At 38.7% G+C, this 27,772-nt stretch overlaps 2 protein-coding genes across 5 annotated transcripts in view; one reads left to right on the top strand and one right to left on the bottom strand.

Annotated features, from left to right (window-relative positions):
- aven (apoptosis, caspase activation inhibitor) overlaps window positions 1–23,615 on the top strand; it is a 40,249-nt gene extending 16,634 nt beyond the window's left edge. The window contains exons 3-6 of the mRNA XM_085248292.1: window positions 20,410–20,480; window positions 20,747–20,842; window positions 21,268–21,577; window positions 22,975–23,615. Coding sequence (XP_085104418.1) covers window positions 20,410–20,480; window positions 20,747–20,842; window positions 21,268–21,577; window positions 22,975–23,132 — 635 coding nt within the window. The 3' untranslated portion in view covers window positions 23,133–23,615. The remainder of the gene's footprint in view (window positions 1–20,409; window positions 20,481–20,746; window positions 20,843–21,267; window positions 21,578–22,974) is intronic.
- Window positions 23,616–23,660: 45 nt separating this feature from the next.
- The window catches only part of ryr3 (ryanodine receptor 3), a 114,640-nt gene continuing 110,528 nt past the window's right edge, over window positions 23,661–27,772 (bottom strand). For all 4 annotated transcript variants that reach the window (XM_085248289.1, XM_085248288.1, XM_085248287.1 and 1 more), the window contains 3 exons: window positions 27,114–27,214; window positions 26,987–27,038; window positions 23,661–24,624 (listed from right to left, as the gene is read on the bottom strand). In XM_085248289.1, the coding sequence (XP_085104415.1) occupies window positions 24,529–24,624; window positions 26,987–27,038; window positions 27,114–27,214 (249 nt within the window). In that variant the 3' untranslated portion in view covers window positions 23,661–24,528. The remainder of the gene's footprint in view (window positions 24,625–26,986; window positions 27,039–27,113; window positions 27,215–27,772) is intronic.

Raw genomic sequence — 27,772 nt, forward strand, 5'->3', positions numbered from 1 at the left:
TTTTAAAATAGACAGGCAGTTATAAAGATTCTAGGTTTTTTTTCAATAACTGCTTAACAAGATTTAGGTCAGTGTTTTTGGCTTAAATTTTGGTTGTGGCTTAAATCTACCTTTTTAGTCTGTTGTTGATAAGGCCATGCAGAAATATCTGTTTGCTGCATTGATTCCCAAGCAGCTCTTCATATTAGTAAGCAGGGCCCACTTAAAAGGGGAGAACTTCTGTGTCTGCTGCTGACATAATGAAACAAACACATTGATGTAAATTGTATCGCATGTTGTCAGCACCAGTCACGCGTGTAGTAAGTTGAAGCAACATACTAGTGAACAACAAGGATCTTTGTGGTACTAGATGTTATTTGTGCTGTATCTGATCCCCGCAGCCATGTTCCGCGATCCATTCTGCAAAGACCCCAACAAGCTGGTGCTGTGTGAAGTCCTGAAGTACAACCGTAAACCTACAGAAACCAACCTTCGGCTCACCTGTAAGAAAGTCAGCTATAGCTGGATTTAGAGTTTGGAGGAGGGACAAAGAGTTGCCCCTTATCTTCAGTATCTATGTACACAGGCTCTGAAGTTGCACTCTGACTTTTTAGAGCTAGGAACAATCACAGTGCAACTGTTATAACAGCTTAATGCACCAAATGACACAGATGCAGATCTTCTCATCATAGCTTTTATCACGCAACCGTTTCTGTTGCCAATGTCAACAAATAATACTAGGTCAGATATGACGTATAACCGCTCAGTGTTTTAGTGACGATATCGGCAGTTAAAAAGATACCTCCATGTTTACTTATTGGGAACAGTCCCTTTTATTCTTTTTGCGAGTAATCCAGGCTAAATCCCTAAATTCTTTTCATCCCAGACATAAAAACATTTGTAAGTTATTGCCGGATTTGTTTTCAGCAGCACGAATAGGTCCTAGTCGAGCAAGTGGAAATGATATATTTCAGACCTAATTAAAACGAAAAACAAAATTTTGGCTTGACGAAGAGTTGCAGAAACTTGGTTGGAACCCTGCTGCTTAATTAAACACTAACTGAAAAAGGACATTACGAACTCTAGAGTTAATACAGTAATGTTTATCCAAGTTGTGGAAAAAATGAAGTCACTTGGTGCATAATAAATTCCCGTGCTGGCATAGATGAATCTTTTTCACAATAAAAACAAAGGAATTAGTTTTGAAAATGATTGCTGAATTATGCTTTTATGAAAATGGAGGCCTTTTTTCCTATTATTCATCACCCTGTTGCCCCAGTCAGCCTCCAGACCCACTCACTGAAAGCGCATATGTCCAGCTTTTTCACAAATCGCATCTTGCTTGAGCAGCTGATTCTTCTGTGATTAAACTGTGTGACTAGAATGGGCTGAAGCTTTTTCCCTTTAATGTGTCTATATCATGCATGTTCCTCTGAACCACCGATTCACTGCCTTGCTATTGATTATCCCAGATATTGAAAATGCACGCATATGGATTCCTCAGTTTCTTCATGTAATGAGGCACACATATATGATTGCCTAATATCTGTTGATTGGAGACATTGTAGGCTTCCACCTAGACAATTGGTCACTTTGACACCAGAATTATGTCAAGGTACTGTGGACCAACACTTGACAATGGTTATTTTAGGCTTGACTAATAGAAGCCTAATTAATCAGCCATAACTGATGAATTGTGCTTCTTACAGTATTTGAAGATTATCATATACATTTGTGGAAAAAAGTGAAAAAGAAAATTTAAAAAGGGAGCAAAAGCAGGTTTTTAAAAGTATATTGTGTGTTCCCTTTAGTTTGTTTAATGTTTACTTTGTACTTGAGATGAGCTCCCTCAAGATGAAATGACTTGTGTAACCTGTATAGGGCTTATGTAGCACCTCTCAACTCGCCTAACTGTCTTTCTGTTGCACCTGTTCACACAGTACTTCATGCATCAGCGGCACTGAAACTCCCACAAGGTTCTTGGTTGTCATTTGGAGCAACTTTGGGCTCATTCTCATGCCACAGGATAAAAGCCGATGCAACGATTAGATAACAGTTCATTCTTTCAGTGCTTGTGGTGCATTTTATATTTGTGCCCAGTCACGGTGTGCCAGTGATTTATACTGAGACTAAGTTAATTGTGCTTGAGGTAAACGAATCAAGAAAAAAAGTCCACCTTGCTGGAAGCCTTTGCAGATAACTTAAACTGAACTCCAGAATATTGTTATCCTTTGCTGCTAATGTTTACTCTGTATATTACAAAGCCCAAGAACCCAATCCAGCTGACTGAACAACCATGGACGTTTAATTGCTGATCTGACTATGTAGGACCTTTGCAGCTTTTGTGGGAAATGCTTAAAGATCAAGGCTGTATTGCATGTATGAAGCTTTCTCATGTCCTTGTAGAGAAAACTTCTCTACTTTCTCGGTAAGTTAATGTATTGACAACCGTGTTACCTGTGGACAGCATCTGAAGCTGTCAAAATATTGATTTATAGGTTGACTATAGATTTTTGCCCTCACATGACATATAAGAGTGGCAGAATAACATTGTAAAATAACCTTTAACTCCCCCAAATCAAGCTAGTTATTTTAAAGCCAGTGTGGTTTCAAAAAGTAAAAAGCAAATTAGTCATTTAATGGTGCGATTCTGTTTCAATTAAAGATAATTGCTTGATGTGCTTCACACCTCCCACACACGAGCGGCGGTGATAATATTTGGCATATAAAGCTTTCCATTAGATGCATAGCTTCCAAACATGTCTGGTTGTTTGGAAGCTATGCATTTTTACATTTAATGTCAGCTCAACCCGCTCATTAGCTGTGGCCAACCAACTGTTGCATTTGTTACCGGTCAAATTGGTTGTTGTTCAAGCAAAAACCAATCTGTGTGCAACCAGTTCTCTGGAAGCAAACATCAGCTACAACTGCTTAGTTCAGATGTAGTCTTCCCCCAGAGTGAATAATGTATAAAACAAAATTATGCGATGAGTCATTTTAAATGAGCTTTCTAAATACTACCCCCCTAAGGAAAACTTATTGCTCTCATTTCTCTGAAGTCCTGAAGAGCTGACCTTTGCATATGAATCTCAGTCTGAAATGGAGGTAACAAGAACAAGATGCTCTTTAATGGAGAGTAGTAGTTGTTAAATGGTATGGTTAATATATGAAACATATTTTTACTACACAGGTTATTCTTGTAATAAATCAACAGAAAGATAAAGTCTTATGTAAAAGCTGTTTACTTGGCTACTAATTAATTGATTCTGACCTCCTTACCTTTCTGTGACCACCTGGTCGTATTGTGCCATGTGGGTGTGTAGATAGAGACGTCAATAGCTAATGCATTTATACTAATGCATGACAAGCTACAAATAATCAATATGAAATGGTTTTTCACCGCTGCACTGAGTAGACTTTGACCTCTTAATTGATATCTTCCTATAATGGTCTTCAGTGGAAGATGTCTAGCAGTGACTGTGACTTTTGTTAATGTGAGGCTTTTCTCGTGTGATGTTACCTTCCTGTAGAGCTGGTCTCTCAAGGTCTTGATTTCCATGATGAAACCACTCTGCATGTGTAATCCGAGAGGCCTTTATCTCCTCCACGTTTTTGATTTGATCACTTCTGAATAAAGCGGTTGAGGCCAAAATTATTATTCAGGCTCAATGTTTTGAATGTTTCAATATGGATTAACCCGGAAACATGGCTGTTTAAGTCGAATCCCTTAGTGGTGAAGTAATAGAACTAAATTGTCGCAAAGTCCAGTTGTGCTAACGTAATCATGTATTTAAGAGCCAGAAGCTGCCCTGGTAAGCTTCAAAGTATTTAACCAGCACTGCAGTCTTGTACAGTGTTTTCTTCAGGAGGCATTCAACAGCTGGCAATGTTGGCCCTTTAGCTTAGCTCCTGCAATGAAGATGAAGGTAGAAGTCTTTATGTGCAAACTTTTATCCAATGAAATGAGAACTGTAAGCCATTCTCTGTGCACTTTTTGTTGTTGTAATGTTATAGATGATTTTTCTCCTTGCTTGTGGCAAGTTCTCATGTCGCCGCACTGTTCAAGGCAGCTTTTCAACCAAGCAGCATTTTACTTATGGGTGTGTCTTTGCTGTCTGACTATACCCTGTTTGCTTTTTTTGGATGAGTGCATGCAGGTGAATCTCTATAGCTTATGCATATGTTAGGTCCCTCTGTGTTGCCAAAGACATATACAAAAAGGCACCAAGGTGTGACCACAGATAGATTGGCTAGTAGAATTATTTGCTGAATCATTACAATTTTGACAAAATGTAATCTTCGTTTTTTCGCCTTAGTGTGACCAAGTGTAGACACTACGCTACAGGAGAACACTAAACTACAAATACATGACTTGGATATTCCCACTAGACTGAAAATTAGTATAATAAAAGCACCACGGTAGGGCTGTTCGATATAACGATATATATCGGATGACGATATAAAAACGTCTATGGTTTCATTTTATGCTATCGTTTGTTTCGTGGTGTCGCAAAATAAACTGTTTATGGCAATATTTTTTCATCGTTTTGATGTCACTGTAGTGCCTATATTAATTTCTTAAAGTTCTGTCTTTATCTTATATTTTACATAACCACACTAGGGACGGACAAGCACCTGTTTTTATGCGTTGGCGTTAGCAACAAACCTTTCACAATAAAGCTCAAGATCCTGTTGCGACTTTTCAAAATAAACTGAATCACGTGAAAGAGCAGATTATTTACAGATGAGAAGTAAAAAAGAGCCGCCAGGTGCTAAAAAATAAACCTTAGACTCAAACGTTAGAACAGGCTTTTCCCCGCAGCACGCCGTGGATACAAAGAAATACAAAGAAAACGGTGGCCTTTACAACTTATGTCTAAAAATGTATAGTTTCATGCATCGGTTAAAACACTGGACTCCAGTTACACTACACCCAGCTGGAAACATTTCCCGCAAGACGAGCTGCCCGAGATTCACAGAATTTACAGAAAATGTTACATTTTTGTGATTTATATCGTTATCAGGACGATAGAATTCTTATATCGGGATATGAGATTTTGGTCACATTGCGCAGCCCTACACCACGGTGTCCACAGCTGCCTCTGTGCAAGTCCGCAAGGGAACAGAACCCTGACCTAATAATGCAGACACATTCTTGTTGACACGAAATGAAGAGTGATGCACCACTGAATAGAAGTTGGGCAAAATATTGATACCCAGCATATTGTGTTGTTTTCTTCTGACCCCAAATATCAATATTTTTATTGAAGCCTCAGGCGCTCTGAATGGATCCCCCTGCAAATTTAAAACAGTGACTTGGGGTCACTGTTTCCTACTTGTGGTGGTGCTTAGCAAATGAGTGAAAGTTAACCAACATGCAGTAACAAAGAGGGAACTCACAAAAAATGGCAGATAAGAGAGGAAAGCAAATCAGGGAGCTAATTAAGTAATAATGATAAACATACTCTGACAACACATGCCAGTGATTTAAAACATAATTGTTACTGATATAAAAAAAAAAAAAGGAACGTCATAAAACACACCAAAACTCTTTTCACTGCAGCAGCAGCTTTGTCAGTGAACAGAAATCTTTGTGTCTTTGTGCATTACAATGAACGACTCTGTGTTTAAGTGGATCTTTACAGAGTGCAGGTGGTGGCGTGTGTTTTGTGTCAATGAGACTGCAGCGTCATGATTCAGTCACACACAGACAGTTCTGATGACTTTACTACAAGAAAGGACGAACTTGGGATTTCTGAAGCAAATATATCAACTGGTGTGGCTGCTCTGGACATCTTGTTTGGATTTAAGATCTGCGGCGGCTGTCACATTTCATCCGCTCAAGCCTTCAAAGGATTGAAACATTTGTGCTTTCTGGCAGTTTAGTCTTTATTTAAGGCAGTCCACGGGTCTTTATTTAGCTGCTAGTGGGTGTATTTTTCTTATCTTCTCTGACCCTCAGACTCTTTTATTTATATATATATATATATATATATATATATATATATATATATATATATATATATATATATATATTTATTAGGGGTGCAACAATACTCGTATCGATATTGAACTGTTCGATACAGTGCTTTCGGTTCGGTACCCATATTTATCGAACAATACAAAATAAATTTTATATTTATTTTATCAACTTTCCTTCTGACGATGCTGTCTGTGTTGAGCGCTCAGTGGATCTGCGCTCCACAGTGCAGCCTAGGCGGAGTAGTCGAAAGCAGATTCACTGAGCGCAGGGCAAGCTAGCGAGACAGAAGTTAAGCTCTCCTTGCAACATGGCAAATTGAACCTCCCCCACCCTCATTCAGATTTGGCGTTTGGAACTATTTTGGTTTTCATGTGAGGTATGACCCTGAAGGTAAGCGCGTCATGGACTAAAGTAAAACAGTATGTTGGATGTGCCATGCAATGCTCAATTACATGGGTGGGAGCTAGTGTGTTAGCGCAGTTAGCTTGTTAATGTGTTGGCCGTCCAGCCCCATGCATGGGCGATCCGCGGTAGCTCGTTAACGGAGATTTGCCGTGTTGTGGCGTTAACGTCATTTCAACCAGATTTACGCTGACAGCACTAGTGGGAACACAACAAATATGACTGCACATTTACACCGACATCATCCTAGTGCAAAGACAAGTGGAAGCAGACAAAAACAACAAGCACGCATGCTACAAACTTTACCCGAGTCATTTAGACAGCCGTTAGCACATGATTCTTCTTATGGGGACCTGATATGTTTAATATGCTGCTGAGAATATAGCCCAGAAGAAGCGTATAGTATAGCTTTTATTTTGGAAAGAGCCATTTCTCTGTAATAAACTCTTTTCCAAAGATGAGTGATTCCTCAATCAGATACAGGGTTCGCAAAATCGCCGACATCCCGATTTTTCCAGTCGGGCTACCAAAATCTATCTCTTCCCTGCCCGTCAGGCTATCGTAGGAAGGAAAAATATATGTCAATGGTTTTGCATTCTTTCGGAAATGTAGCTGGGTAATTATGTCATTGGCATCGGTGAGCCACTGTCAATATGTGACATATTGAAATCGCGTTTGAATTTGCGCTTGTTTTTTGTTCACTTTGCAATCGCGCGAACTGTGTATAGAGAGCGACAGCACTGATCTGTGAGTGATGATAATTTGTGCACCAATTCCTCTGACATGGTCTTATTAATCGTTAGCTTACTATGCAAACATGACAAGTGAAATCTCCTGCAGCTTAAACATGTGAGAGGTTGATCGCGCAGAGAATCGCTGAGCTTATGTGAGTGCGTGTGTAAAAGCAGCAGGATATATATTTGACTACGATGACCTGGATGACTGAGAACCTGTCATGTCTGAGTGTGGGCAGGCAGGAAGGGAGGACCCAAAATGCAGGACTCACTGAGGCGGAAGTAATTCAAAACACACAGCTTTATTGCTGGTAAGAAGCAGAACAGAAAAACACTAACTAAACTGGAAGAACGGAATAAGTAGGCAGGAAGGCTGGCTGGCAAACGGAGCACACAGAGGAAGCGAGGGTGAACAGACGTTAACGATGCGACACCGAGTAGGGGAAGACACAGACACTAAATACAAGAGGTGAACGGAGCAAAGAGGAAACAGCTGGGAGACACGGCTGATGTTGATTACACTGACGAGACAGGGAGAGCACAAAGCTGAACGCACTGACAAAGGACACAGACCTACAAAATAGAACAGGAAGCACACGCCAGACAGAGACAGACTCGTAAACAGGCATAATGACATCATGGACAAACAGAGGGACATATGGGCAGAGAAGACTAAGCATAGGCAACCTAAACCAAAAATAAGGGCAAGATAACAAACCTAAACCAGAAATAATCATCATCGTCATCAACATCATCATCAGATAACTAAAGAATCAGAATATAATTGTAATCAAAACAGTATCACCAGAGAATAACTAATCCATGATGCAAAATTAAACCAAAACATAAGAAACTCAAAATGCTGGGTCGACCCGACCCAGGACCGTGACAGAACCTTCACAGACAGATATATATTTTAGTTCTGCTGAGCCAAATAAGACAGGTCAGGGTGAAGAAGTGACAGCCAAAGAAAAGCTTACCACAAAACGGAGAAGTTATGACAAATCAGACTATAAGGCAAAAAGAGAGTGCAGCTTTATGGTTTCATGGACAAAAGAATTTCTGTGGCTGCAATATGACGAGCTAAATAACCAGGGCTGCACATAAGTGGTCCGCAGGTGCGCATTCGCTGTCAAAATAAAAAACACGCACAAGGGTTAGGGTTAAATTTAAAAACTGTACTTTTGAGTTAAAATATATATTTATAATTTTAATAAATGACAAATTAAGAAGGCATGAACATTTTTTTTGTATCGAAAAAATATCGAACCGTGACACCAAAGTATCGAACCGAACCGTGAATTTTGTGTATCGTTGCACCCCTAATATATATATATATATATATATATATATATAAAGAAATGCCAGTGATGCCGTGCCTGTGAGGAAAAGCTTAATATTTTAGAACTGAACTAAACAAAAAGACGTATCAGTTTGTCGTACTTACAGATCTCTTTCTCAGGTTTTTGTTCATTTTATTTAATTTCCTGCGATTTTTTTTTTTAAGATTCTTATTGACAGCAGATTGAGACATCTAAAATATTATCTGATGAACCTGATAAATCATTTGCTTGTTTATGATAACCGGCCAATTTCTTGCACAGCTTTTTTTTTTTTATTATTGGTCTTGGTGAGGCTCTGTGGCTCTTTTATACATTTTGAACCAATTTGAAATCAGTTCTAGCAGTGCACCCAGCTGAGTGGGATTAGTGTATAAGTAGAACGAAATACCTTGTTGCAGGAACATTTTGTATTGCTTTGTTTTGCAAGACAATACTACCATTTTTAACACATCCGGTGGCTCTAAAGACATTCCCCGGCCAGTTTGATTTACCAGAATCACAGCTACCAAAGACATGATGCATGGTGCTTTTTTATCAAGAATGAAAAAAGTGAATGGAAGTTAATTAAGTTGTGGTTAAAAAGAACAAACTCTCAGAGGGGAAGCAAATTAGAGAGCTCATTAGTCACATTACTAAAGCTGAGTAAAAACTGATAAAATGTAAAACCCTCCTAAACACCAACAAACTGAATAAGTACACATTTGCAGCCTTTGTTCAGTATTCTTCTTAAGTTAGCAGATCTTGGTATCTAACTCACGATACCAGCATGTTTGGTTGATTGATTAAACTAAACATATTGACTATTGATGTTTGCCCTTCGGTTCAAGTGTATTGTTGCCCCCAGCTATTCCCCAAGCAGTATCGAAGTTGAAGTTATGGATTTTGAAACGTGTTGGCTGCAGCGGTAGGGCGAAATTTTTACTTTCAGGGTGAAAGTTCTTCAATCAGATTTCACCTTTTTCACTGGTACCTACATAACTCAACTCAATTTTTAGAGGTTTCCATTAGGTGATAATACCTGGTACCAAGTGCTTATTTAATTTTTTTAGGACCTTCTGTGCCAATCTGAAAATGGGACATTTACAGACTGCATGCCACAGATTGGTCGGTCCATGGCATTGCTCAATGAGTCATGAGAACGTCTCCTTCACAGAAATCAAATGAGGCAAATGGCTGCAAACAAACAACACCGGTTCAATGATCACCATACCATCACCTTGATGTCATCCATTGTTGTGGCATGTGTCGCATCCAAATGACATCATGCGACTTTCGGCCATGTTGCTATAATGACCCTAAGCACACTGAGGTGGTCCTCAATTGTAATGGAAAATGATCAAAGCCATCAATAGAGTAGAGCTGAGTAGGTACAAGTGAAAGAGTGGCACTTCATCAACCATTTGCCAACCTTTAGGGGAATTCACATTTTACTCTTGTGACTGGTGGTTGGCAGATTGTCACCGACCAGTCTCTAAGCTTGCTCAACTGGGGCCTAATTCAGCACCACTGCTAATGGAGGTACAAACTAGGGACTCATTCCTTGTTTGAGTTTGAGTTGAGAGTTGTGCAATAGAACATGTAGAAGTTTCCACTCCTGTGTCCAACACATTTGTCGTGAGCTACCTACTGCATTTTATTATTCTCTGATTCCGCCACACTTTCCCCCTCGTTTGTTTGGTTTGCCTTCCTGATTGTTTTGCTTGCCAGTTTTGGCAGTGTACAGGTGTTGGAATGAAAATTTTAACATTGTGCCAAACCTTAGATACCACTGTTACCATGGGCAACTATCACGATATTGTGACATGATGTTTTTTCCCCACTTCTGCTACAGAAGTAATGATTCACCTCTGTGGCAGGATATAATTTGTCATGTTGCATTATGCAGTAAGCCTACCCTCACCGATATCTGTGGACAAAATACCTGCCACTGAACATTATGACCTTCATGGAAGATAATGTATTGCTAAGTGGATGTTTTATCAGAGTATACTTTTTTCCCTTGTTTTTAGCACAACTTCACCAATTTCCCAAAGCGCATGAAGGACAAAAGTGCTACATTAGAGTTACTGAAATGATCCGTCTGTCCTAAAAAGGAGATTTTCTTTACAGATTATAAAACATACTCAATCTCCTCAAATACAGCTACAACGTCTTGTAAGCATGTGAATGTATAGAGTGGTTATGAGACTGAAATGTCCTACAGGAGAACAATCCTGTGTGTTCTCCAACTGCATCCACATTTTATAAAAATATGAAAAAAACAGCACTTACTGTTACCTAATAACGTCCATGAAAGAAAGTGATGGAATAATTAAACTAGATTCACATCAAATGCTAAATGTGATTGATGAGTTTTGCAGAGAAGTGCTCGAGCTTGAGCCTCTTACCTCCAAACAAGCCAAAGAAAATACATTCCTAATGAGAACGAAGCCTCGAGTGGATTGGAGCTCTTCTGATATGACTTTGACATAAACACAGCCTCGCACAATAACCATTAAAAGTTAAGAGTAAATAGCTTCGGCCCTCTTTATTGTCTCGCCTGGTTTGCTCGGGATTTTAATTGCAATTAGCGCAGACAGTGATTTATCGACGCGTAGTTGGGTTTCAGCGCCATGTCATGTTGGGCTAATTGGTTTGGTTAAAAAGGCGTGACAGGGAGCATGCTGGAGGTGCTGGGGCTCTCAGAAAGACAATCAGCTTCACACATCGCAAATTGGAGTTTCTCTAAACGGTATTTCCTGCACATTTTCTGTAATCTGTGCATCTCATTTTTCACCCTTTTAGATGTCATTTTTTCCTCTTCCTTCAGCCCTCTTCTCTTATTTCTTTACTTAGATTTCCCATTCTGTCTGTCTCCCTTAGCACTGTCAAAGACATATCACATGGGATTTGTCACTGTTATAATAATAACAACACTCAGTTGCTCTTAAGTTTTTTATGAGTTGCCTTGCTTTATCTCCTCTCTTATCAAGTGAGGATCTGCCACGACAGCCAGTTTAAAAGAGAAGTAATCATTCACTGATCACACTACATTACTCTCGTAGCAAATGGAGGCAGAAGGGCGAGCAGGGAATGTGTGTATTCCTCTTCCAGTCACATAAAATGTCAACATTTCACTGCAAGTGTTAGTGGAGACTGAACAGTGGTATTGCATCTCCTTACATATCCCTCCTGTTTCTGTTCAGCCAGTCACTGCTCCAGCAAAGAAGAGTAATCAAGGTTAAGGTGGGACCGCAGTTTTATACAGTGAGCCGATTTTGGTTGGTGAAGAGGACTATATACATAAGGTGTGGTCCTGTTAACAAGGGTGTGAGTGTTTTGCGTGTCATCTGGTAGGATACCTTGGCTTGCTTAGGCAGATGAGGTAACATCTGGAGGGCCCCACAGAAATCAATACAAGCCAGGACATTTGTGGGCTGTCAACGGGTAGAAGGGATACTGATTATCCCTTAATGCTAGACCACGTTTTAGAATCAGAATCAGAATGGGTTTTATTGCCAAATGTTGAGCAGGTTTACAACATTAGGAAATTGCTGCGGTGCTTAGTGCAAATATACTGTCATATAACGCTTAAATAGACATGAAAATAAAAATAAGAATAAGAATTAAAAGTGCTAAGTAGATAGATATATACATGAGTGCAGGTGGTGATCAGTGCCAAACATGGAATGATGCAGTGAACACAGCGTAGGGTCATGTGTTAGTGGTGGGAACAGTCATACGGTTATTGTTCATGTGTTCAACAGCAGACGGGAAGAAACTGTTCTTGTGGCGAGAGGTTCTGGTGCGAATGGACCGGAGCCTCCTGCCTGAGGGGAGCAGGTCAAACAGACTGTGTCCAGGGTGAGAAGGGTCAGCTGAGATCCGAGCGGCACGCACCAGTGTCCTGGAGGTGTACAGGTCCTGCAGAGATGGGAGTCTGCAGCCAATCACCTTCTCAGCAGAGCGCACAACACGCTGCAGTCTCTGTTTGTCCCTGATAGTGGCTCCAGCGTACCACACGGTGATGGAGGAGGTGAGGATGGACTCGATGATTGCAGTGTAGAACTGCATCATCGTCCGTGTTGGCAGGTTGAATTTCTTCAGCTGCCTCAGGAAGTACATCCTATGCCTAGTTTGATGATTGTCTGTATCTGTGATATTAGTAGCAAGTACTTGGTAACCAGCTACAGAGGATCTGTACAGGTTTCGGCATGAAAATATCTTTCAAGTCAGTTCCTTTCGCACTTCTTCTTGTGGTACCCAATCTTGGATCACATTAAAAATGTGAATAATATGCATCACAAAACCAACCACAGTAACCTTGAACATAAAAAAAACATGTTAAGAGTTCAGTTCCAGTTTAACGGGGATCATGGAAATGCCTTCAAATAGTTTGTTTTGCTTAGGCTGTGTGTATCAAGAATACACTTAATATAAAATCATATAAAAGAGAATAAAGAAACAGATTGGAGAAGCTACAAACTAAATGAATAAAGAAATACATTTCAAAGTCCTAAAACACCACTCTCTGATGTGACTTTTAGGTTAGAAAAGCTGCAGTCTTGTTACAGTTTATACAAATTTCTTCAATTCCTCATTGTGCTTATAACCAGGTGACAGAGAACCAGCGTAGCCTGTCTTTATCATGACTTTACCAAAGCTCGACTGTCACACTGAGCACATGTCAGGAGATGGGTGAAGATGAATAGCGGCGAGGTGAAAGCAGAGTGGCGTTGAGTAGAGCAGGAAAAGAGCAGAGTGGAACAGAAAGGCAGGAGCTAAGCCAACGACAGCGAACAACACATCCCAGATATAAAAGATGAGAGTGGGCCATAGATAGCTCAGCAAAGCTGCGGTTGCGAGCAGAAAACCTCATTTGTTAAAATGGGGTTCAGCCAGCAAGATGTCAAGAGACAGGATACCACATTATACAAAAAGTTACACAATGCCAGTTAAGCCACTTAGCACACGGCATGAGTGAAGCAGTGTTTATTCTCTGAGAATAACTCACCGAGGTTTACTGGCCAGACTTACACACTTAGACAATCATTTGAACTTTGAATTGATCTTTTATCATTTGTGTATAGTGAGGGTATATGTGCTGGCATGGGTTAGGTTCATGGCATTTAACAGAATTTCCACACAGTATGATGAAAAGGTTCCAAAGTTAAATTTATCTTTCACCGATTAAATATAACACAGTAAAACATATCTGGAAAAACAAAACATTGAAGCTGACTAAAAATGTCCTGCAGCTCATTTAATATTTACTCTTGGTTCCCAACAATCACATGGCTATACTTAAATTATTATTATTATTATTTTTTAATGTAACCGTAGACCTCCAAATCACGTAAGTGATCACACGTACCGGTAAGTCCTACCACAGTTCAACAGAAGTATTAACAGTTTTCATACCGTAATAATAGTAGTTATCAATTTTTTGAAAGAATAACTGTAAATACATAAATAAATAAAAGTGTTACACAATCAAAAATAACAATCACATTTATATAAATTTACTGGGTTTGCTTTAGAGGACGGACAATTACCACACCTCTACTTTCATAAATGAATCTACTTTACAGATTAGAAGAAAGCAGAAATCTGATAGAAAAGTGTTACATTAAAGCTAATTCATTTTGCCTAAATTAAGTTTTTAAAATCCTTAATGCTGTAAGTAAAAAAAACAAACAAAAAAAAAAAACCTCACATGGGCATTTATAAAACATAACAAACGAAAAGTAGCTAATGCTAAATCAAGCCAGCGCTCAGAGCTAGCGACCAACCGGTAGCCTCGGTATCAGCAAACAAAACTATTATGAGGAAAATCATTTATTTATTTAGAGTGTAAAAAGAAAAAAAAAGGTAGACATATAAACATACTGGTAAATGATCTAACTTATTGCAATTTGGGAGAAAGTAAAGTTTAATAATATATTTTAATATGAAAATAACATTTTAAATTTAGGAAAAAGTTTATTTTTGTTTGTATATGCTGTCAGTTACAGGCAGGGGAAAAAAGGAAACTGGCCTACAAAATTGTAATCAGTGCATCTCTGTAAGTAGCTTTTAGAGTGAACAGCAACATATAGGTTTGGTATATTACTTTAGTTGTTTAATCTGAAAAGAAAATTAAATTAAAAAAAAAGCTTCATGAAGTTTGGTTGATCAGAAATACTTTCTCCGTCTGGAACCTGAAAGGTCCTTTTCCTCTCTGAAAACGTCAAAACTCAAACCGTTTACAGCACTGAGTTTGAGAAACAGTTAATTAAATGCATTTTTTACTATTGATTATTTGAACTTAGTTAAGCCTTTAAAGCATGTTTTCAAGCAAAACTGACTAAATGTTTCCTATTTGTGGATTTTCACTTCTGAAAATACTAAAAAGGCAAAATAATTAATTGACTAATCAATAATTAAGCTCACTGTGGCAGCTTTAGTACAGCTAAACATTTTCAAATGAAGCCCAGATATTATTGTTATATGTGAACTAAATCATAGTACCAGTATTTAGTAAAATACCAGCCATGTTTTTCACACTGCTGGGTGACACATCTGAGGCGGCACATTCCCTGTAGATGTTAGAATCGACTCTGAAAACAGCATCAGGGTACTGAAGTTGAGCAGAAAGGAAAAGTCAGCCTTTTTCATTCTCTTCGTTGTCTCGCTTATATGTCCTCCTCCTCTCTTTTTGTGTCTTATGGAGGTTTGACAGAAGTTTCTCTCATCCCTGCTGGCAGCAGTTGCCATGGTTGTATCAGTGCCTCTGAATTACATGCAATGATATTTCCATGGACACAGATCAGGAGGACACTGGGCTTTGAGCTGTAGGAGGGAGGCAGCTTACCAATGTCAGCAGATCTCTGTGTTGGACTGAAGGAGACTGAGTGAACGGGATGTTAAACAGAGAGGAGTAGGAAACAGAAAAGGAGGGAGAGTGCTAACCAGGGACAGTTTTATGTTTTAGTACAAATTTAGCTTTTCAGTTCACCTAAGTTTAGTTTATGCAACAGCCACCTGAAGGTATGGTGGGGTCTCCACAATAATATAGAGAAACCCAATGAGCTGCACTTGGCAAAAGTGGAAAGGTAGAGCTCCCTTTTAACAGGTAGAAACGTTCAGCAGATCAGAACTCAGGGAGCAGCAGCCATTTCTATGGTGCATTTAGCAGAATATCATCACAGCTGAGCACATGGTGGGGATGGATATTTCCAACTAAGATTACAAGCTTATATGTATATATATAACACACACACACACACACACACACACACACACACACACACACACACACACACACACACTTAAATGATACTGGCTCCTTAAATTTTACTGGCATCAGCCCTAAAAACCGTGATGAAAAAATGATAGGAAAAAATTAGGAAAAAATTAAATAATTGGAAATAAAAACAGCAGAAGAACACTTCTAGTTAAAAATAATCCACACATATGTCTGAAATGTAGCTCATAAAGGATTTATTTATGCAATTTGGTACATTCTAACATCAGAGATACCATTGCCTCATGGTGGCCTTGCTGGTGAATAACTGATTAAATATAAATTGCTATAATTCCTTAGCAGTTAAAACATTTTTTTAAATCTCATAAATTAAAGCTGATTACTTAATACCAGATCAGTTGTGGTGGCACAGAGACTCAAAGGTAGAAGACACATAAAACAAAGTTCTTCAATGGCATGGCGACATAGCTTTATTTTAAAGGGTCAGTAGACCTGTGTAGTTAGGTGAAGAGTACTTTAAAAAAAATATAAATGATGTAATTAATAGGTAGTTTAGCAAAGCTAGTTTGAGTTTCAGCTCACAGCTTGGTGATTCAATTCTGGCAGCTGTTTCTTGATCTTATCACTGAGCAATGGTTCCCTCTGATTTAGCAGAATATTTTTAGCAAATGATCATTGATCTGTTTAAGATGCCAGCAGCGATGTGGTTCGATTTCTCGTCTACCAAATCCCGGTCTTATTTTCTCACAGTTTCCCAGTGAAGGGGAAAATCTTTGTCTCAACATAAAGGTACTCTCAAACGGCCGTCACATAAAGCTGACATTCCCATTCCTTTCTTTTAATCCATCTCCGTCACTGTCATTGTAACCTCGGTAATGCTCCTTTTCATAACTCATCTTTATTCACCCTGTTTGACAGCAGGGACTCAGCCTGAAGATAAAAAGCCCTCCTGCATTTTCTCCTTCTTGACCTCCTTTTGCTTCTTGAACGACAAATCACTGACAACTGCAGATGGTGCTAATGGTCACACCTGAAGGCAGAGTGTCCATAATACAATATGCAGAGGGCAGAATAACAAAGTGCGAAGCTGCATCTGACTGCAGCTCTTCTGTCAGATCTCCCACTGACTGTCCATCTGTGTGTGGCAGACTGACCACAGTCTGTGTACTTGAGGCCAGTATCACCTGATTCATTTTCAATATCATACTTTTGTGGTCAACTGATGATTATTGATGATATGTATATAATTTTTTAAATTTTTTTAGAAGTTGCTGAAAACTTCCTGGATCCCAGGGTTGCTTGATTTATCTGTCAATGATTTCAAATGATTTACAAAATTAAGATTTACTATTTCATAACTACACAGAAAAAATATTGTAAAGAAAAGGTCCAACTACAAGCACCACAGTGGCCATAATGCAAGACAGACCCCACTCTTAAGAGCTGTTCTCAAATGCTTTTTACTTCTTAATTAGACATAGGTGTAAAAAACAAAGCAAAATACAAATAATTTATATCCTTAGTTTTTCTACAAGGCTGCATGGCAACTGCTTTCAAAAAGGTCTGTTTTTATTGTAATACCTATACTGATTTCTTAAATCTTGTCTCCAGTGACGGAGCCCAGTGCCCATAAAATGATACTTATGCACAAAAAACTAAACTAAAACTAAACATTTTCAAAGAATAAAAACTAAACTAAAAGAAGCAAACATACTTACTGCAACTTACTGAAATTGAAATTTCAAAATAAAGAAATAAAAATAGAAATAAATAAGAAAATACAAAACCTTAATCATTATTTAACAGATGGAAAATATGGGTAATTGCTAATAATTAAACAGCTAATGTTAAGGGTGTACAACATTTATGATTGTTTAATACTGAAATACTTTTGTTGTTGAAATAGAGCTTTAATGACCTCAGAAATATTTTTATTTTTATTTTATGAAGCCCTGGGTTTCAGGCTTTAAGATGTTTTGCCAAGCTTGTTGTGCTGCTGTTCATGTGTTCAGCTGCTAGTGGTGGGAGGGGCTTGAAGCATGCCTGTCTGCAGGGGTGCTCTGTTTTTGTAGCTGTAACATGTTAGTTAGCAACAAGTTGCTGCCAGGTTAACTGCTTCCTTTTCCTCCTTTTACTGTTTATGCTAAGTTGGCTGATTGTATCCTGGTTGCAATGCTTTTAAATGGACATTTACAGGTAAAAAACAGTTGCGTACACAGGAGCCTGCCAGTTGTGCTACTTTTGCATGAAACCTTTTTTTGCTAGCAACCAAGCATATTTTAATCTGTCATCCAGTTCATTTTTTTAGCCAGTATGTAAACTTAAAAGGGTAAAAAGACAAAAAATATAAAGTGTTCTGTTATACCACACTCCCCTCAGCATTCATCCTGTCCCTAATATCTTCTCTGAATAATAATGTGTATAATAAATCAGACAGAACTCTCTCCAAGACCTCTCTCTATCATTTTTAACACTAAAATCTCTAGCAGGTGTCTAACCTTGAATTTTCCTTTAAGTGGAATAAAGTTAAAACAAAAACTCCAGAGGGTATAAAGAAGTCTAGTTTAACTTTATTTTTTGATGGTTTTAGCACTTTTTTTTCATTGATTAATTGATGTGTCCTAGTTCTGCTAAGTGTTGCGTTATCTCAGATGAGCTGTTCCTTTTAGGTTATCCCCACATTCTTTACTTCACAAAGGAAGGATGAAAATGTTGTGGGATTTAAGAATATTTAGATTTCAGTTAGAATAAAGAAAGACTTCCATTTTGTAGTGTAAAAATTTCTACAAGCGACCTGTTTTTCCAGCAAAATGACATCCTCCTAGAACATTGTGGAAATAACCACATGCAAAAATGAGGAGCTGTAAGAGTGGTGCTTCACATCTGACATGTGGCCTTGTTGTTCTGGATGCTGTTTTTTGACTCAGGTGCTCCTCGCGCGCTGTGCTACACTCAAACAACAAGTTTCATCTTGACGGTTTTCTCATTTGTTCATCTGTCTGCTGAGTGTGTGGCACCGCTGCTGTGCGCTTATTAATAATACATCCTCAGTGTCTTTGTAGTGACAAGAGCCCTCAGACCGGTAATGCTGCGAAAGCAGACTAGCTCTGCTGTAACGCTCAAACTAGAGATGGCACGATACCACTTTTTTATGTCCGATACCGATACCGATGTCATAAATTTGGATATCTGCCGATACCGATATGAATCCGATATAGTGTTTTTTAATCAACAAAACTGTTTTTTAAAATATCTTGCTGCATTTTGCAAGTCTGCAAGTTCATACTCAAGTTTAAAACAACAACTACACTAAAGCTATTCTGTTATACCTGTATACAAAAAAAATATTTCATAGTTCAGCAATACTGATCAATCTAATAAACTTAGACCTACACCATCCTCCCTATTCTGGTATTTTAAAGAGTACTTAGCATAAATATTAAGCAACCTAACTAATAGGGTTCCAACTCCCAGCAACAACAAAAATAAATAAATAAAAAATAGGGAACCACCCCTCACGCTCCACCTCATGATGCTTAATCAATGTAATCAACCTTAATTTGATGCAGTGTGAAAAAAAATGCACAGAAATCAATTATTTTTCAAGAAATATTAAATAGATTCAACATCTTTCTTCAACAAAATTGCAGACTGCACAGATGGTACCTTCCCAAAGGAAAATGTACTATAGCTTACTAGGGTATATATATTAGACTTAATAGTCACTATATACAGTAATTGACTTCTATTCATTTTACATCAAATTAAAACTTTGGGTGTCAGATAATTATTTATTAAAAGCTAGACATTTTAAATGAGAATAAGAAAGAAAAGTATGTCTTTGTGCCCCCTTTTCCCAGTTAATGCCCTATCGGCCCCCCTGGCTAAACTTTGCTAGATCCGCCCCTGCACAGTTACCAGCGTCAGCTAAGTAGAAAAAGATCCTGGTGTAGAAAGTAATATTAAATAAATTCTAACAACAGCTTATCAAGCTTAAACGTGCTGCTGTTGTTCAGCCGCTGGTTTGCTCTTTCTGGCGCAAAGTGGACCAAAAACAAACAAGAGAGACTCATGACAGAAAAGCCGATCAGCTGATCATTAGCAGTTTCACGATTGAAGTAGCAGCCGGAGAGCGAGAGGCAGTCGCTCGTTAAGCTTAACGTGGGAATGCTTTACAAACATTCAGAGATGGACTTACACACTTGCTTTACTTCTCTCGGGGATAACTTTGTCGGAGATGAAATGCCAGGTTGCTAGCGAAGCTCCAAATGCTATCCAGACCACCGACAGGTCCCGCATGCCACAGCTGCTCTATCACGTGATGCATACTGCTCCGACGTTCTGAGGCGAGTTACGGCGTGTTGCAAGTTTTGTGAGGTGCTTTCGTGATATTTAATGGATCGGATTACATTTTTTATTTTTCTCCGATATCCGATCCAGTAATTTAGGTCAGTATCGGACCGATACCGATACGTAATATCGGATCGGTCCATCTCTAGCTCAAACTGATCAAGAGTTTACACAAAGCTTTTGCCTTCCAGAGAAAAACATCGTAGACATTGTGGACATGAAGGCCACTCTGTTGGTTTGTACAAGCTCTGCAGAGGCAGGAGCTGTGTTTGTGTGAAAAAAATACTAAAGTGAATGTGTCTGTGAGTTTTAGCTTTAACAGATAGTTTGGGGATTACACTGCTGCGGTCATAACGCCAAAACGTTTTGTTTCTGTGCATCGTTTTCTCACAGGGGATTCGTTCACGCATTTCCGGTTTGCAGAAGAAAAAGAATGGGAGATGGACCAGCTTGATATCAGTCAGGTAAAATTATATCACCACCGCTCCTTTTTAAAATTGATTTATGGAGTTTTAAGTCTTTAAAATACACAGCAGTTACAGTTATAAAGAATATTCCGATTAAGATATCAGATTCATACTGTTGTTGTAGTACAGTGTTCATGTGCTTAATGTTGGACAAAAGTTCATCCATTTATTATGAAGACTTTGAATCTGATAGTGCTCTCACTCACCTAAACTCTGTAGATACAAACATTTGTTTGCAGTCTGTGTTCTCATTTGTTCTCCAGATGGCAGGGATTGTTTTGGACCTCCCAGCTCTTACCCAGATTCTTCAAGAAGTGCCTTTGCATCAGAAACTCGACCTGGAGCCCGAGTTGATTCAGGCAAGTGTTAGCTGATGCCCAGCACACTGTGGTTGGGTGTTGTTCGGGAGGTAAACTTTAACCACAAATATGTTTATATGGAGGAATTAGGTTTTCTGTTTTCTGTGAACAAAAGATTTTATTTGCAAATCATTGCATTCATGTATTACATTTTACACAGCATCCCAACTTTTTGGGATTTAGGGTTGCAAGATATGGCATGGAGGCATGTCAGGTTAAATTAAGTATATATAAAAATAAAACAATAGACTGACCTTTTTGTATTTATTGATACATGTCTGGTTATTTTCACCCAGTAGATTAATACACTGTGTTGATTACCTTCTGAGAAAAAAGAAAATATGGCTTCTGTATCTTTGTGTTTTTCTCAGAGACATGCATGACAAGAGCTGTTTTTTTTTTTTTTACTTTACCTGATGTTTCAGGTCTCAGCACCAGTAGAGCTGCCCAGTATGACTCTAGCACCTAAACAGGAAGTGCCAAAAATGTCCAAATTCACACCTCCATCCACAGCTTCAAAAAGCCTCAGCATCAGCCAGAAAGTCCCCGTGGATGCAAACCCAGTGGGGGGCTCAGGCTCACAGCTTTCTTCCTCAGCTGCTGCTACTGAGACTCTGGTGGATGATGCTGATGAAGAGCTGGACAACCTGCTCAACTTACAGAAACCAGTGTCAGGTGATGTAGGAAACGAGCCTGTCAGCGGTGCAGAAATGGAGAGCGCTGTTAAAGAGAAGGGCAAGTATATTTAATGATAGTCTGTCCCTGCACGTTGAGCGATGTGTGATAGCCTGGGGGAAATGTAGAAGATTAATGTCGCTCTCGTCTTGTCTTGTCTGTGTGGAGAATAGTAAGCTTCAGTTAGCTTAGTGTAAAGAAAGAAATTCATTAATAATATTATACTGTATATTTACTTTGTCATGCACAACATATATCTTTTTGACAGTTGTGTGAGATCATAATCTTTTAACTGGAAAGAGTAAACAAAACATGGCATGCTAGCAGTTTAACCTTAAAAGTGGCCATTGTGAAACTTTGGGACCTAAAGATTCGATAGCTATAGATCTTAATAGAGTTATTATTATTTTTTATTATTTTGGATTGACTAGTTTTTGTTTTTTTTTTTAAATTCAGTTTAGTTTCAGCTAATTTGCAGAGTGGATTTTTTCGTTTTTTTTATTGTTGAAATTGTTTGGTTTTAGTTTAGATTATTGGGCTCATTTTAGCGTTTTTAGTTATTATTGTATGACGGTCATGTGTTGTAGGCAACATTTGGAAAAATCAGTACAGGTATTACAAGAAAAACTGCTTTTTGAAAGCATTTGACTCACCGACATCCAGAGTCTCAATAAACAGCCATCAATGGCTCATTAGGCAAGATGTAATAAAATTGTACCCAACTAAAAAAAAAAATACTAACACTAAGGATCTTTCCTACATATTTTTATTTTAATTAGTTTTTACCCCTCAGCCGTAAAAAACTGATCGCTTATTATCTTTACCCTGCCAGGCGGTCAGGCAACGTGGACCTAAGCATGTAAATACATTTATTTATTTTTTTAAGTATTTATTTTTAACAAAAAACAAAACAAAACAAAAAAACCTACAATTTTAGGATTTTTTTTTTCCCCCCCACACACGTGGTGTTAGATTAACTACTAGAGAGATAAGATAAGCTACCAAGGATGTTAACTTCCACCTTTTGTGCTGACAAGTTACTTTGGGCAATGTTTAAAGCCTAATGTTAACGCAAAAAAAATTGAAGACTAAGCAGGTTGTTCTTTACATATTGAAAAATATCCAGCTATTTGCAGTAATAGCTGGATATTTATTAAGCAGCAAATTAAGACATTTTCTTGAAAGCAAATTTTTCAGTTGCACTGAACACTTACCGGCTCATAACTCTGAAACAGAGATTCATACCACAGAAGTATTAATTTTTTTAACACTTAGTATTTTAAATATAATAATGTTACTGAGTTTTAGAGACGCTGGATGATTTTATGCTTTGCATGATTGCAATATTCACATGTGGTGTAATCAAAGCACAGATAATAAAGTTAAAATTACTTAGCAGAAGGCAAGTTCAGAGGAAAGACTAAAAATATGTCTCCCATCATGTTATTAACCTGCAGAATGTGAGGAAGTGAAAGACGTGACAGCAAAGCCAATAGAAGAGAAGATGATGGAGGTGATGAAGGACAAAGACATCGCACCTCCACAGTCTGCGCCCAGCAAACAGGAAATGACTGAGGAAGACCTGGAGGACTGGCTCGACAGCATGATCTCCTGACCCTCAGGGAACTTGGTCATGGCAGTTCAATCGCTTCAACTTCCATCCTTTGAAAAATTACGTCCACCTGGAAGTTTATGATGCTAAAGTTTGATGCTTCCTCGTTTCACACGGACCTGCCCCCCCCCCCCCGTGCTGTAAGAGAGGCAATATGTTTTGTTTTGGAGGTGTAAAGGTTGGGACAGTACATCTCGAACATTTGTGAGTGTATGTCAAAACGTTCCTGGAGCACACCCTGTTTCAGAGAGAATTCTCTGTTCCCTGTGAAAGTTTTGACTCTGGAGTGTTTTGCTTCAGAGGATTGGTGACAGACGGGTAGTGAAAGAGGTCACAGACGACACGTTTGGTTCACTGCGTCACTTACTTTATTCATTTTCTTCCCCTCATCAAAAAAGAAGTGCAGTTTACCAAAGCTACTACATACATATAAATGGCCAGACAAGAGCGGGTAACCAGTTTGTCGTCAATAAATTCTCAACCCAAGTTTTGCTGTTTAATTGTCCGTTTGTTGTGGGGTTCCTCTACTGTAGAAACAAGTGCAGGTGGGCAGGACACCACAGTTCAGGAACAAAACCAAACTAAGCAACATTTACACAAGGATCATCTAGATATTATACAACAAATATTTCTTTTTCTTTTTTTTCTTTTTTTTAAATGTAAAAGCCCAAAACTAGCTTTACCTAAATTTGCTTATAGCTAATCCAGAACAGAGCACTGCTTGTGTTAGGAGGGGCAAAAATGATATTTTTTCTCTTTTGCATAGTTTTTTTTTTTTCCATAAGGCACATCGGCACTTGATAAACACCTAAAGTGAGAGTTGTCTCTGGTCCTGGAAGAACCATCTTCATGTCATCAGACAGGTTTGAACCAGCTTTGAAAGGCAAATCAGGTCTCACTCTTTGGATGTTAACTAGATCATTACTAGCAGCACACATCCATTCACTTGTGGTTTGGGTAGGAAGTGACCGTAACATCCTGGCGCTAATCTAGAAATTGTGCATATTCCGACATTCAGTTGTCATGCTGTAACCCTTCACAATTATCAGATGTCTACAAACAACAAATTGTGCAGCAGGTTGGGGTTAAGCAAGTGAAAAAAGGCAATGTGAATCAGAATTAAAAGAATTATTTGCATAAAAGAGGCGTAGTGGCAGGAGACTATTTCAGTAACAACGAAGAACACGCAAACCCGAAATGTCCAATCGTCAGTTGTAAATTTTAGAGTCGTTATGTTTTGCGTTTGTGTCAGAATTCAGATTTTTTTTTCCTCTTTACATTTTTCGACACTATGACGGTGTGTGTTCTGGTAACAGGGTGAAGTCAAGTTCAATGTCTTTTTTCCAGGTAGAAGCAAAGTGGAGATTGGGGTTCAGAGCAGCAGACGAGGCGACCCGCTCTAACCCAGCTGGTCCTCATATTGCTTACGGAAGCAGTCTCCAGTGGGGAAGAAGTCCCAGCATCTCTCCTGGTACATCTTCCACACGTATGACTCCTGAAAAGGGAAGGGAATGATTTAAAGGGTCCACGGCTGCACATAGTTTTGGTTATACTCATTCACAGATCTTTTTGTACTGTTCGGTCTTGCTGACCTCTGTCCTCAGAAAACTGTTAGGGCCAGATTTACCTACAATCTGCGTCATCACAAAAACCTCCTTTGGCTTTAAGAAGCTACTGTCGTGCTTTTACTAAAGAGGCGCAGAGTCACCTTTGCAAGTCAAAGATGTGGACACAGGTGTTTCTGTGGCTTGCGTTATTGCATGCATGCATGCCAACGTAGAAAAAAGCACATCTTATTTTGAACTTGATGTGGTTGTGATAGTTGCCGCAAGGACTGTTCATTTATTTGAAATGAGAATGGGAGAGTGGGAGAGACTGGGTGCGTATCTTGCACAGGTGGATGCCTCAGAGCTCGGAGTGCAGTGCCAGAATTTCTCCTGGAACTCTGGGTCCCACATGAAATGGATTAACTAATAATCCCAATAGAAGACACATAGATGCATCTTGTTTTAGAGGGAGTGGAGCAGTTTTCAGTGCTTTAAGCTTGGTCACGTTTCTACATAGAGATCAATATATTATACAGACATCTGTTTGTCTTTTATCAACAGTGTACACTTTTTTTAGACTCCTATATACTCCTACACACCATATTGAAGTATTAATATATTAAAGTGTGTTAGTTTGTTTGATTAATGTCTAAATGTTACGATATGTAATATTGACTATAGTAATTATCTACAGTGTCACACCGCATGCAGAAAATAAAAGCGATGTGCATTAAGCCACATGAACACATATCTAATTTGCCAATCACACGGCAATGACTCAGCAGACAGGGTCAAGACAATTTCTGCTGCAATATTTCGATACTGGTCAGAATTTAGCATAAACAATGTGAAAGTATCCACCCTGTCTCATATCAGTGGGTCAGCCCGATGTTGATGGCTTAATAGTGTGGGAGATATTTTGTTAACACACTTTGGGCCCCTTAAACCAACTAATTTGAACACCACAGCATGCCAGAGTATTAGTGTTAACCATGTCTGCCCCCCCCCAATGTGTCACTGACCACAGTGTACTCGTCTTCTAATGGCTGCTATCTAACAGCACATCATGCCATGTCTCAACATCATTTTGAGCTGATTTCTTGAATGTAACAGTGAGTCTAATGTACTGAAATGACCTCTAATGTTATCAGGTCTCAATCTAATCCGGAACCGAGAATTTGAGATTCATATCACGGGCGTGTAGCTGATGCCATCAAGTCAATATGGAACAAAATCTGTTGGCAAAGGAGGGTCCACCTTGGTACTATCAATGTGTACCTAATAAATAGTCTGTGTTCATTGTTATAACAGCAGATCGGCCGTTACGCAGATTACATTTTTATACAGTAGAACAGGATCATGACGCAGCCCTCCTCTTGATGAATCCTGTGCGCCACCTGAGTCTCAGACCTCAGGACCAAACGCAGGCGGCAGTAATTTCTGGCAGAAGATTTCGCCCTTATATGAAAGACGTTCAGTTTGTCTTATTTATTTATTTCTTTTTTTTAAGAGAGGAACGGGTGTCTGTGTTTATGCAGTACTTTTGTTAGCACATTAGTCACTCGCTCATGCTCCCTCATCAGGTCTGTCTGTTCTTGGCCCATGAATAGACTGACTGCATTCTTGTTTATAAATCGGTGGCTTGTAAGCAGATTAGCCTCAGAACTTTTCCTTCCCATCATTACGTTTTTGCAATTGCACTATCATGGTAATAAGCCTTGCATAGTAAATCTGGCCCTTTGTGTCACAAATTTCAGATGGTCTGACTGCAAACGATAGAACACTTGTTTAGTTGCATTAATACTATGATGATATATGATGTTGTGAAATAGTTTCATCCCATCTGCAGTGACTATATATCCCGTCAGTAGACAGATTAAGGATGTAGCTCAACGGCATGTCAGTGATTACACTGTTTTTGTGACTTATTCACTCCTAGTAGCTGAATGCGGTCCTTTGCAGCTTAAAGGAATAACAACTGCAAGCTTTCTATTTCTTTGCTAAATTTGTATCTTAAGAAAAAGTACACGAACATCAAACAGAAAACCAAGTTGAATCTCAGGTGCACAACAATAACAACTTAATATCAGAAGTCAAAGGAAGCCCACGCATTGCTTCTTTCTCCAGCAAAGCTGTACTGTGTGCAACATTTCAACCCACTTGATATGTTGCATAAGTAAACCTACTGAAGTTAGAGTCTGTTACATTCCAGTTTTTCCTTTTGTTCTTTTGAGATTGGTCACAGACGGCAGATTATGCATATCGTGTTTAAAATGACCAAATACTACAGACTGGTGTTCGCTCACATACCTGACCCGTATGCTCAGTCTCATCCTTGTTAATCAGATACATCAGGAAGAACCTGCAGACAGGAGGCACAAGTGTTAAAGGGGGAAAACTTCAGTCACATTACGTTTGGTCATATTTCTGTACTTACAGGTAGTTGGCTAGGTTGTGCTCTTGTAAGGTGTGAGTTTCAAAGCCATGAGGCGTCCGGTCAAAGTAATCATTCCCAATTCCACAGATGAAACATTTGGTCTGGAAGACAAATGAGTGGGGATCGAAAATTAGTGATGACTGTCATCATCCTATTTGAACCTGCCAAGTAGATTTCTGCTAATCAGTTTTTTCTTGTGAAATATGTTAAAAGAACAATAATTTGAATTATTGAAAGCTAAAATGGAAACAAATGCAAATAGATGCAAAACAAGAAAAAAGTTTGCCATACATTCTGGTCAAGTCACCTTATCAACATTTAAAAACAACAAGTATTGACCAAAGTGTCGTACAACTGAGAGAATAAAACAATTGGAGCAATAAAACATTATATTACAGACAAATAGGAGAAAAATGCCTAAATTAATTATTGCCTGCAGTTATTTGTAATATTTATTCTCAGTTAATTTATCAGCACATTTATTTATTTGTGCCAGTTTTGTTCCTCTGCACAGTGTGGCTCACAGGAATAGACAATTAATTAGACAATTAAGTTAGTCTGTGGCACAAGGGGATAAACTAACTAATGAAGAAAACACTCAAAAACAATTCGAGTTGGATTGACTGACTATAGGATTATTACATCACCAACAGTGTAGT

Source organism: Mchenga conophoros, linkage group LG15 (genome assembly GCF_057382185.1).
Source record: "Mchenga conophoros isolate Kocher_MC1m ecotype Shallow Benthic linkage group LG15, M_conophoros_male_GT1.1, whole genome shotgun sequence".
Taxonomy (NCBI): Eukaryota; Metazoa; Chordata; class Actinopteri; order Cichliformes; family Cichlidae; genus Mchenga; species Mchenga conophoros.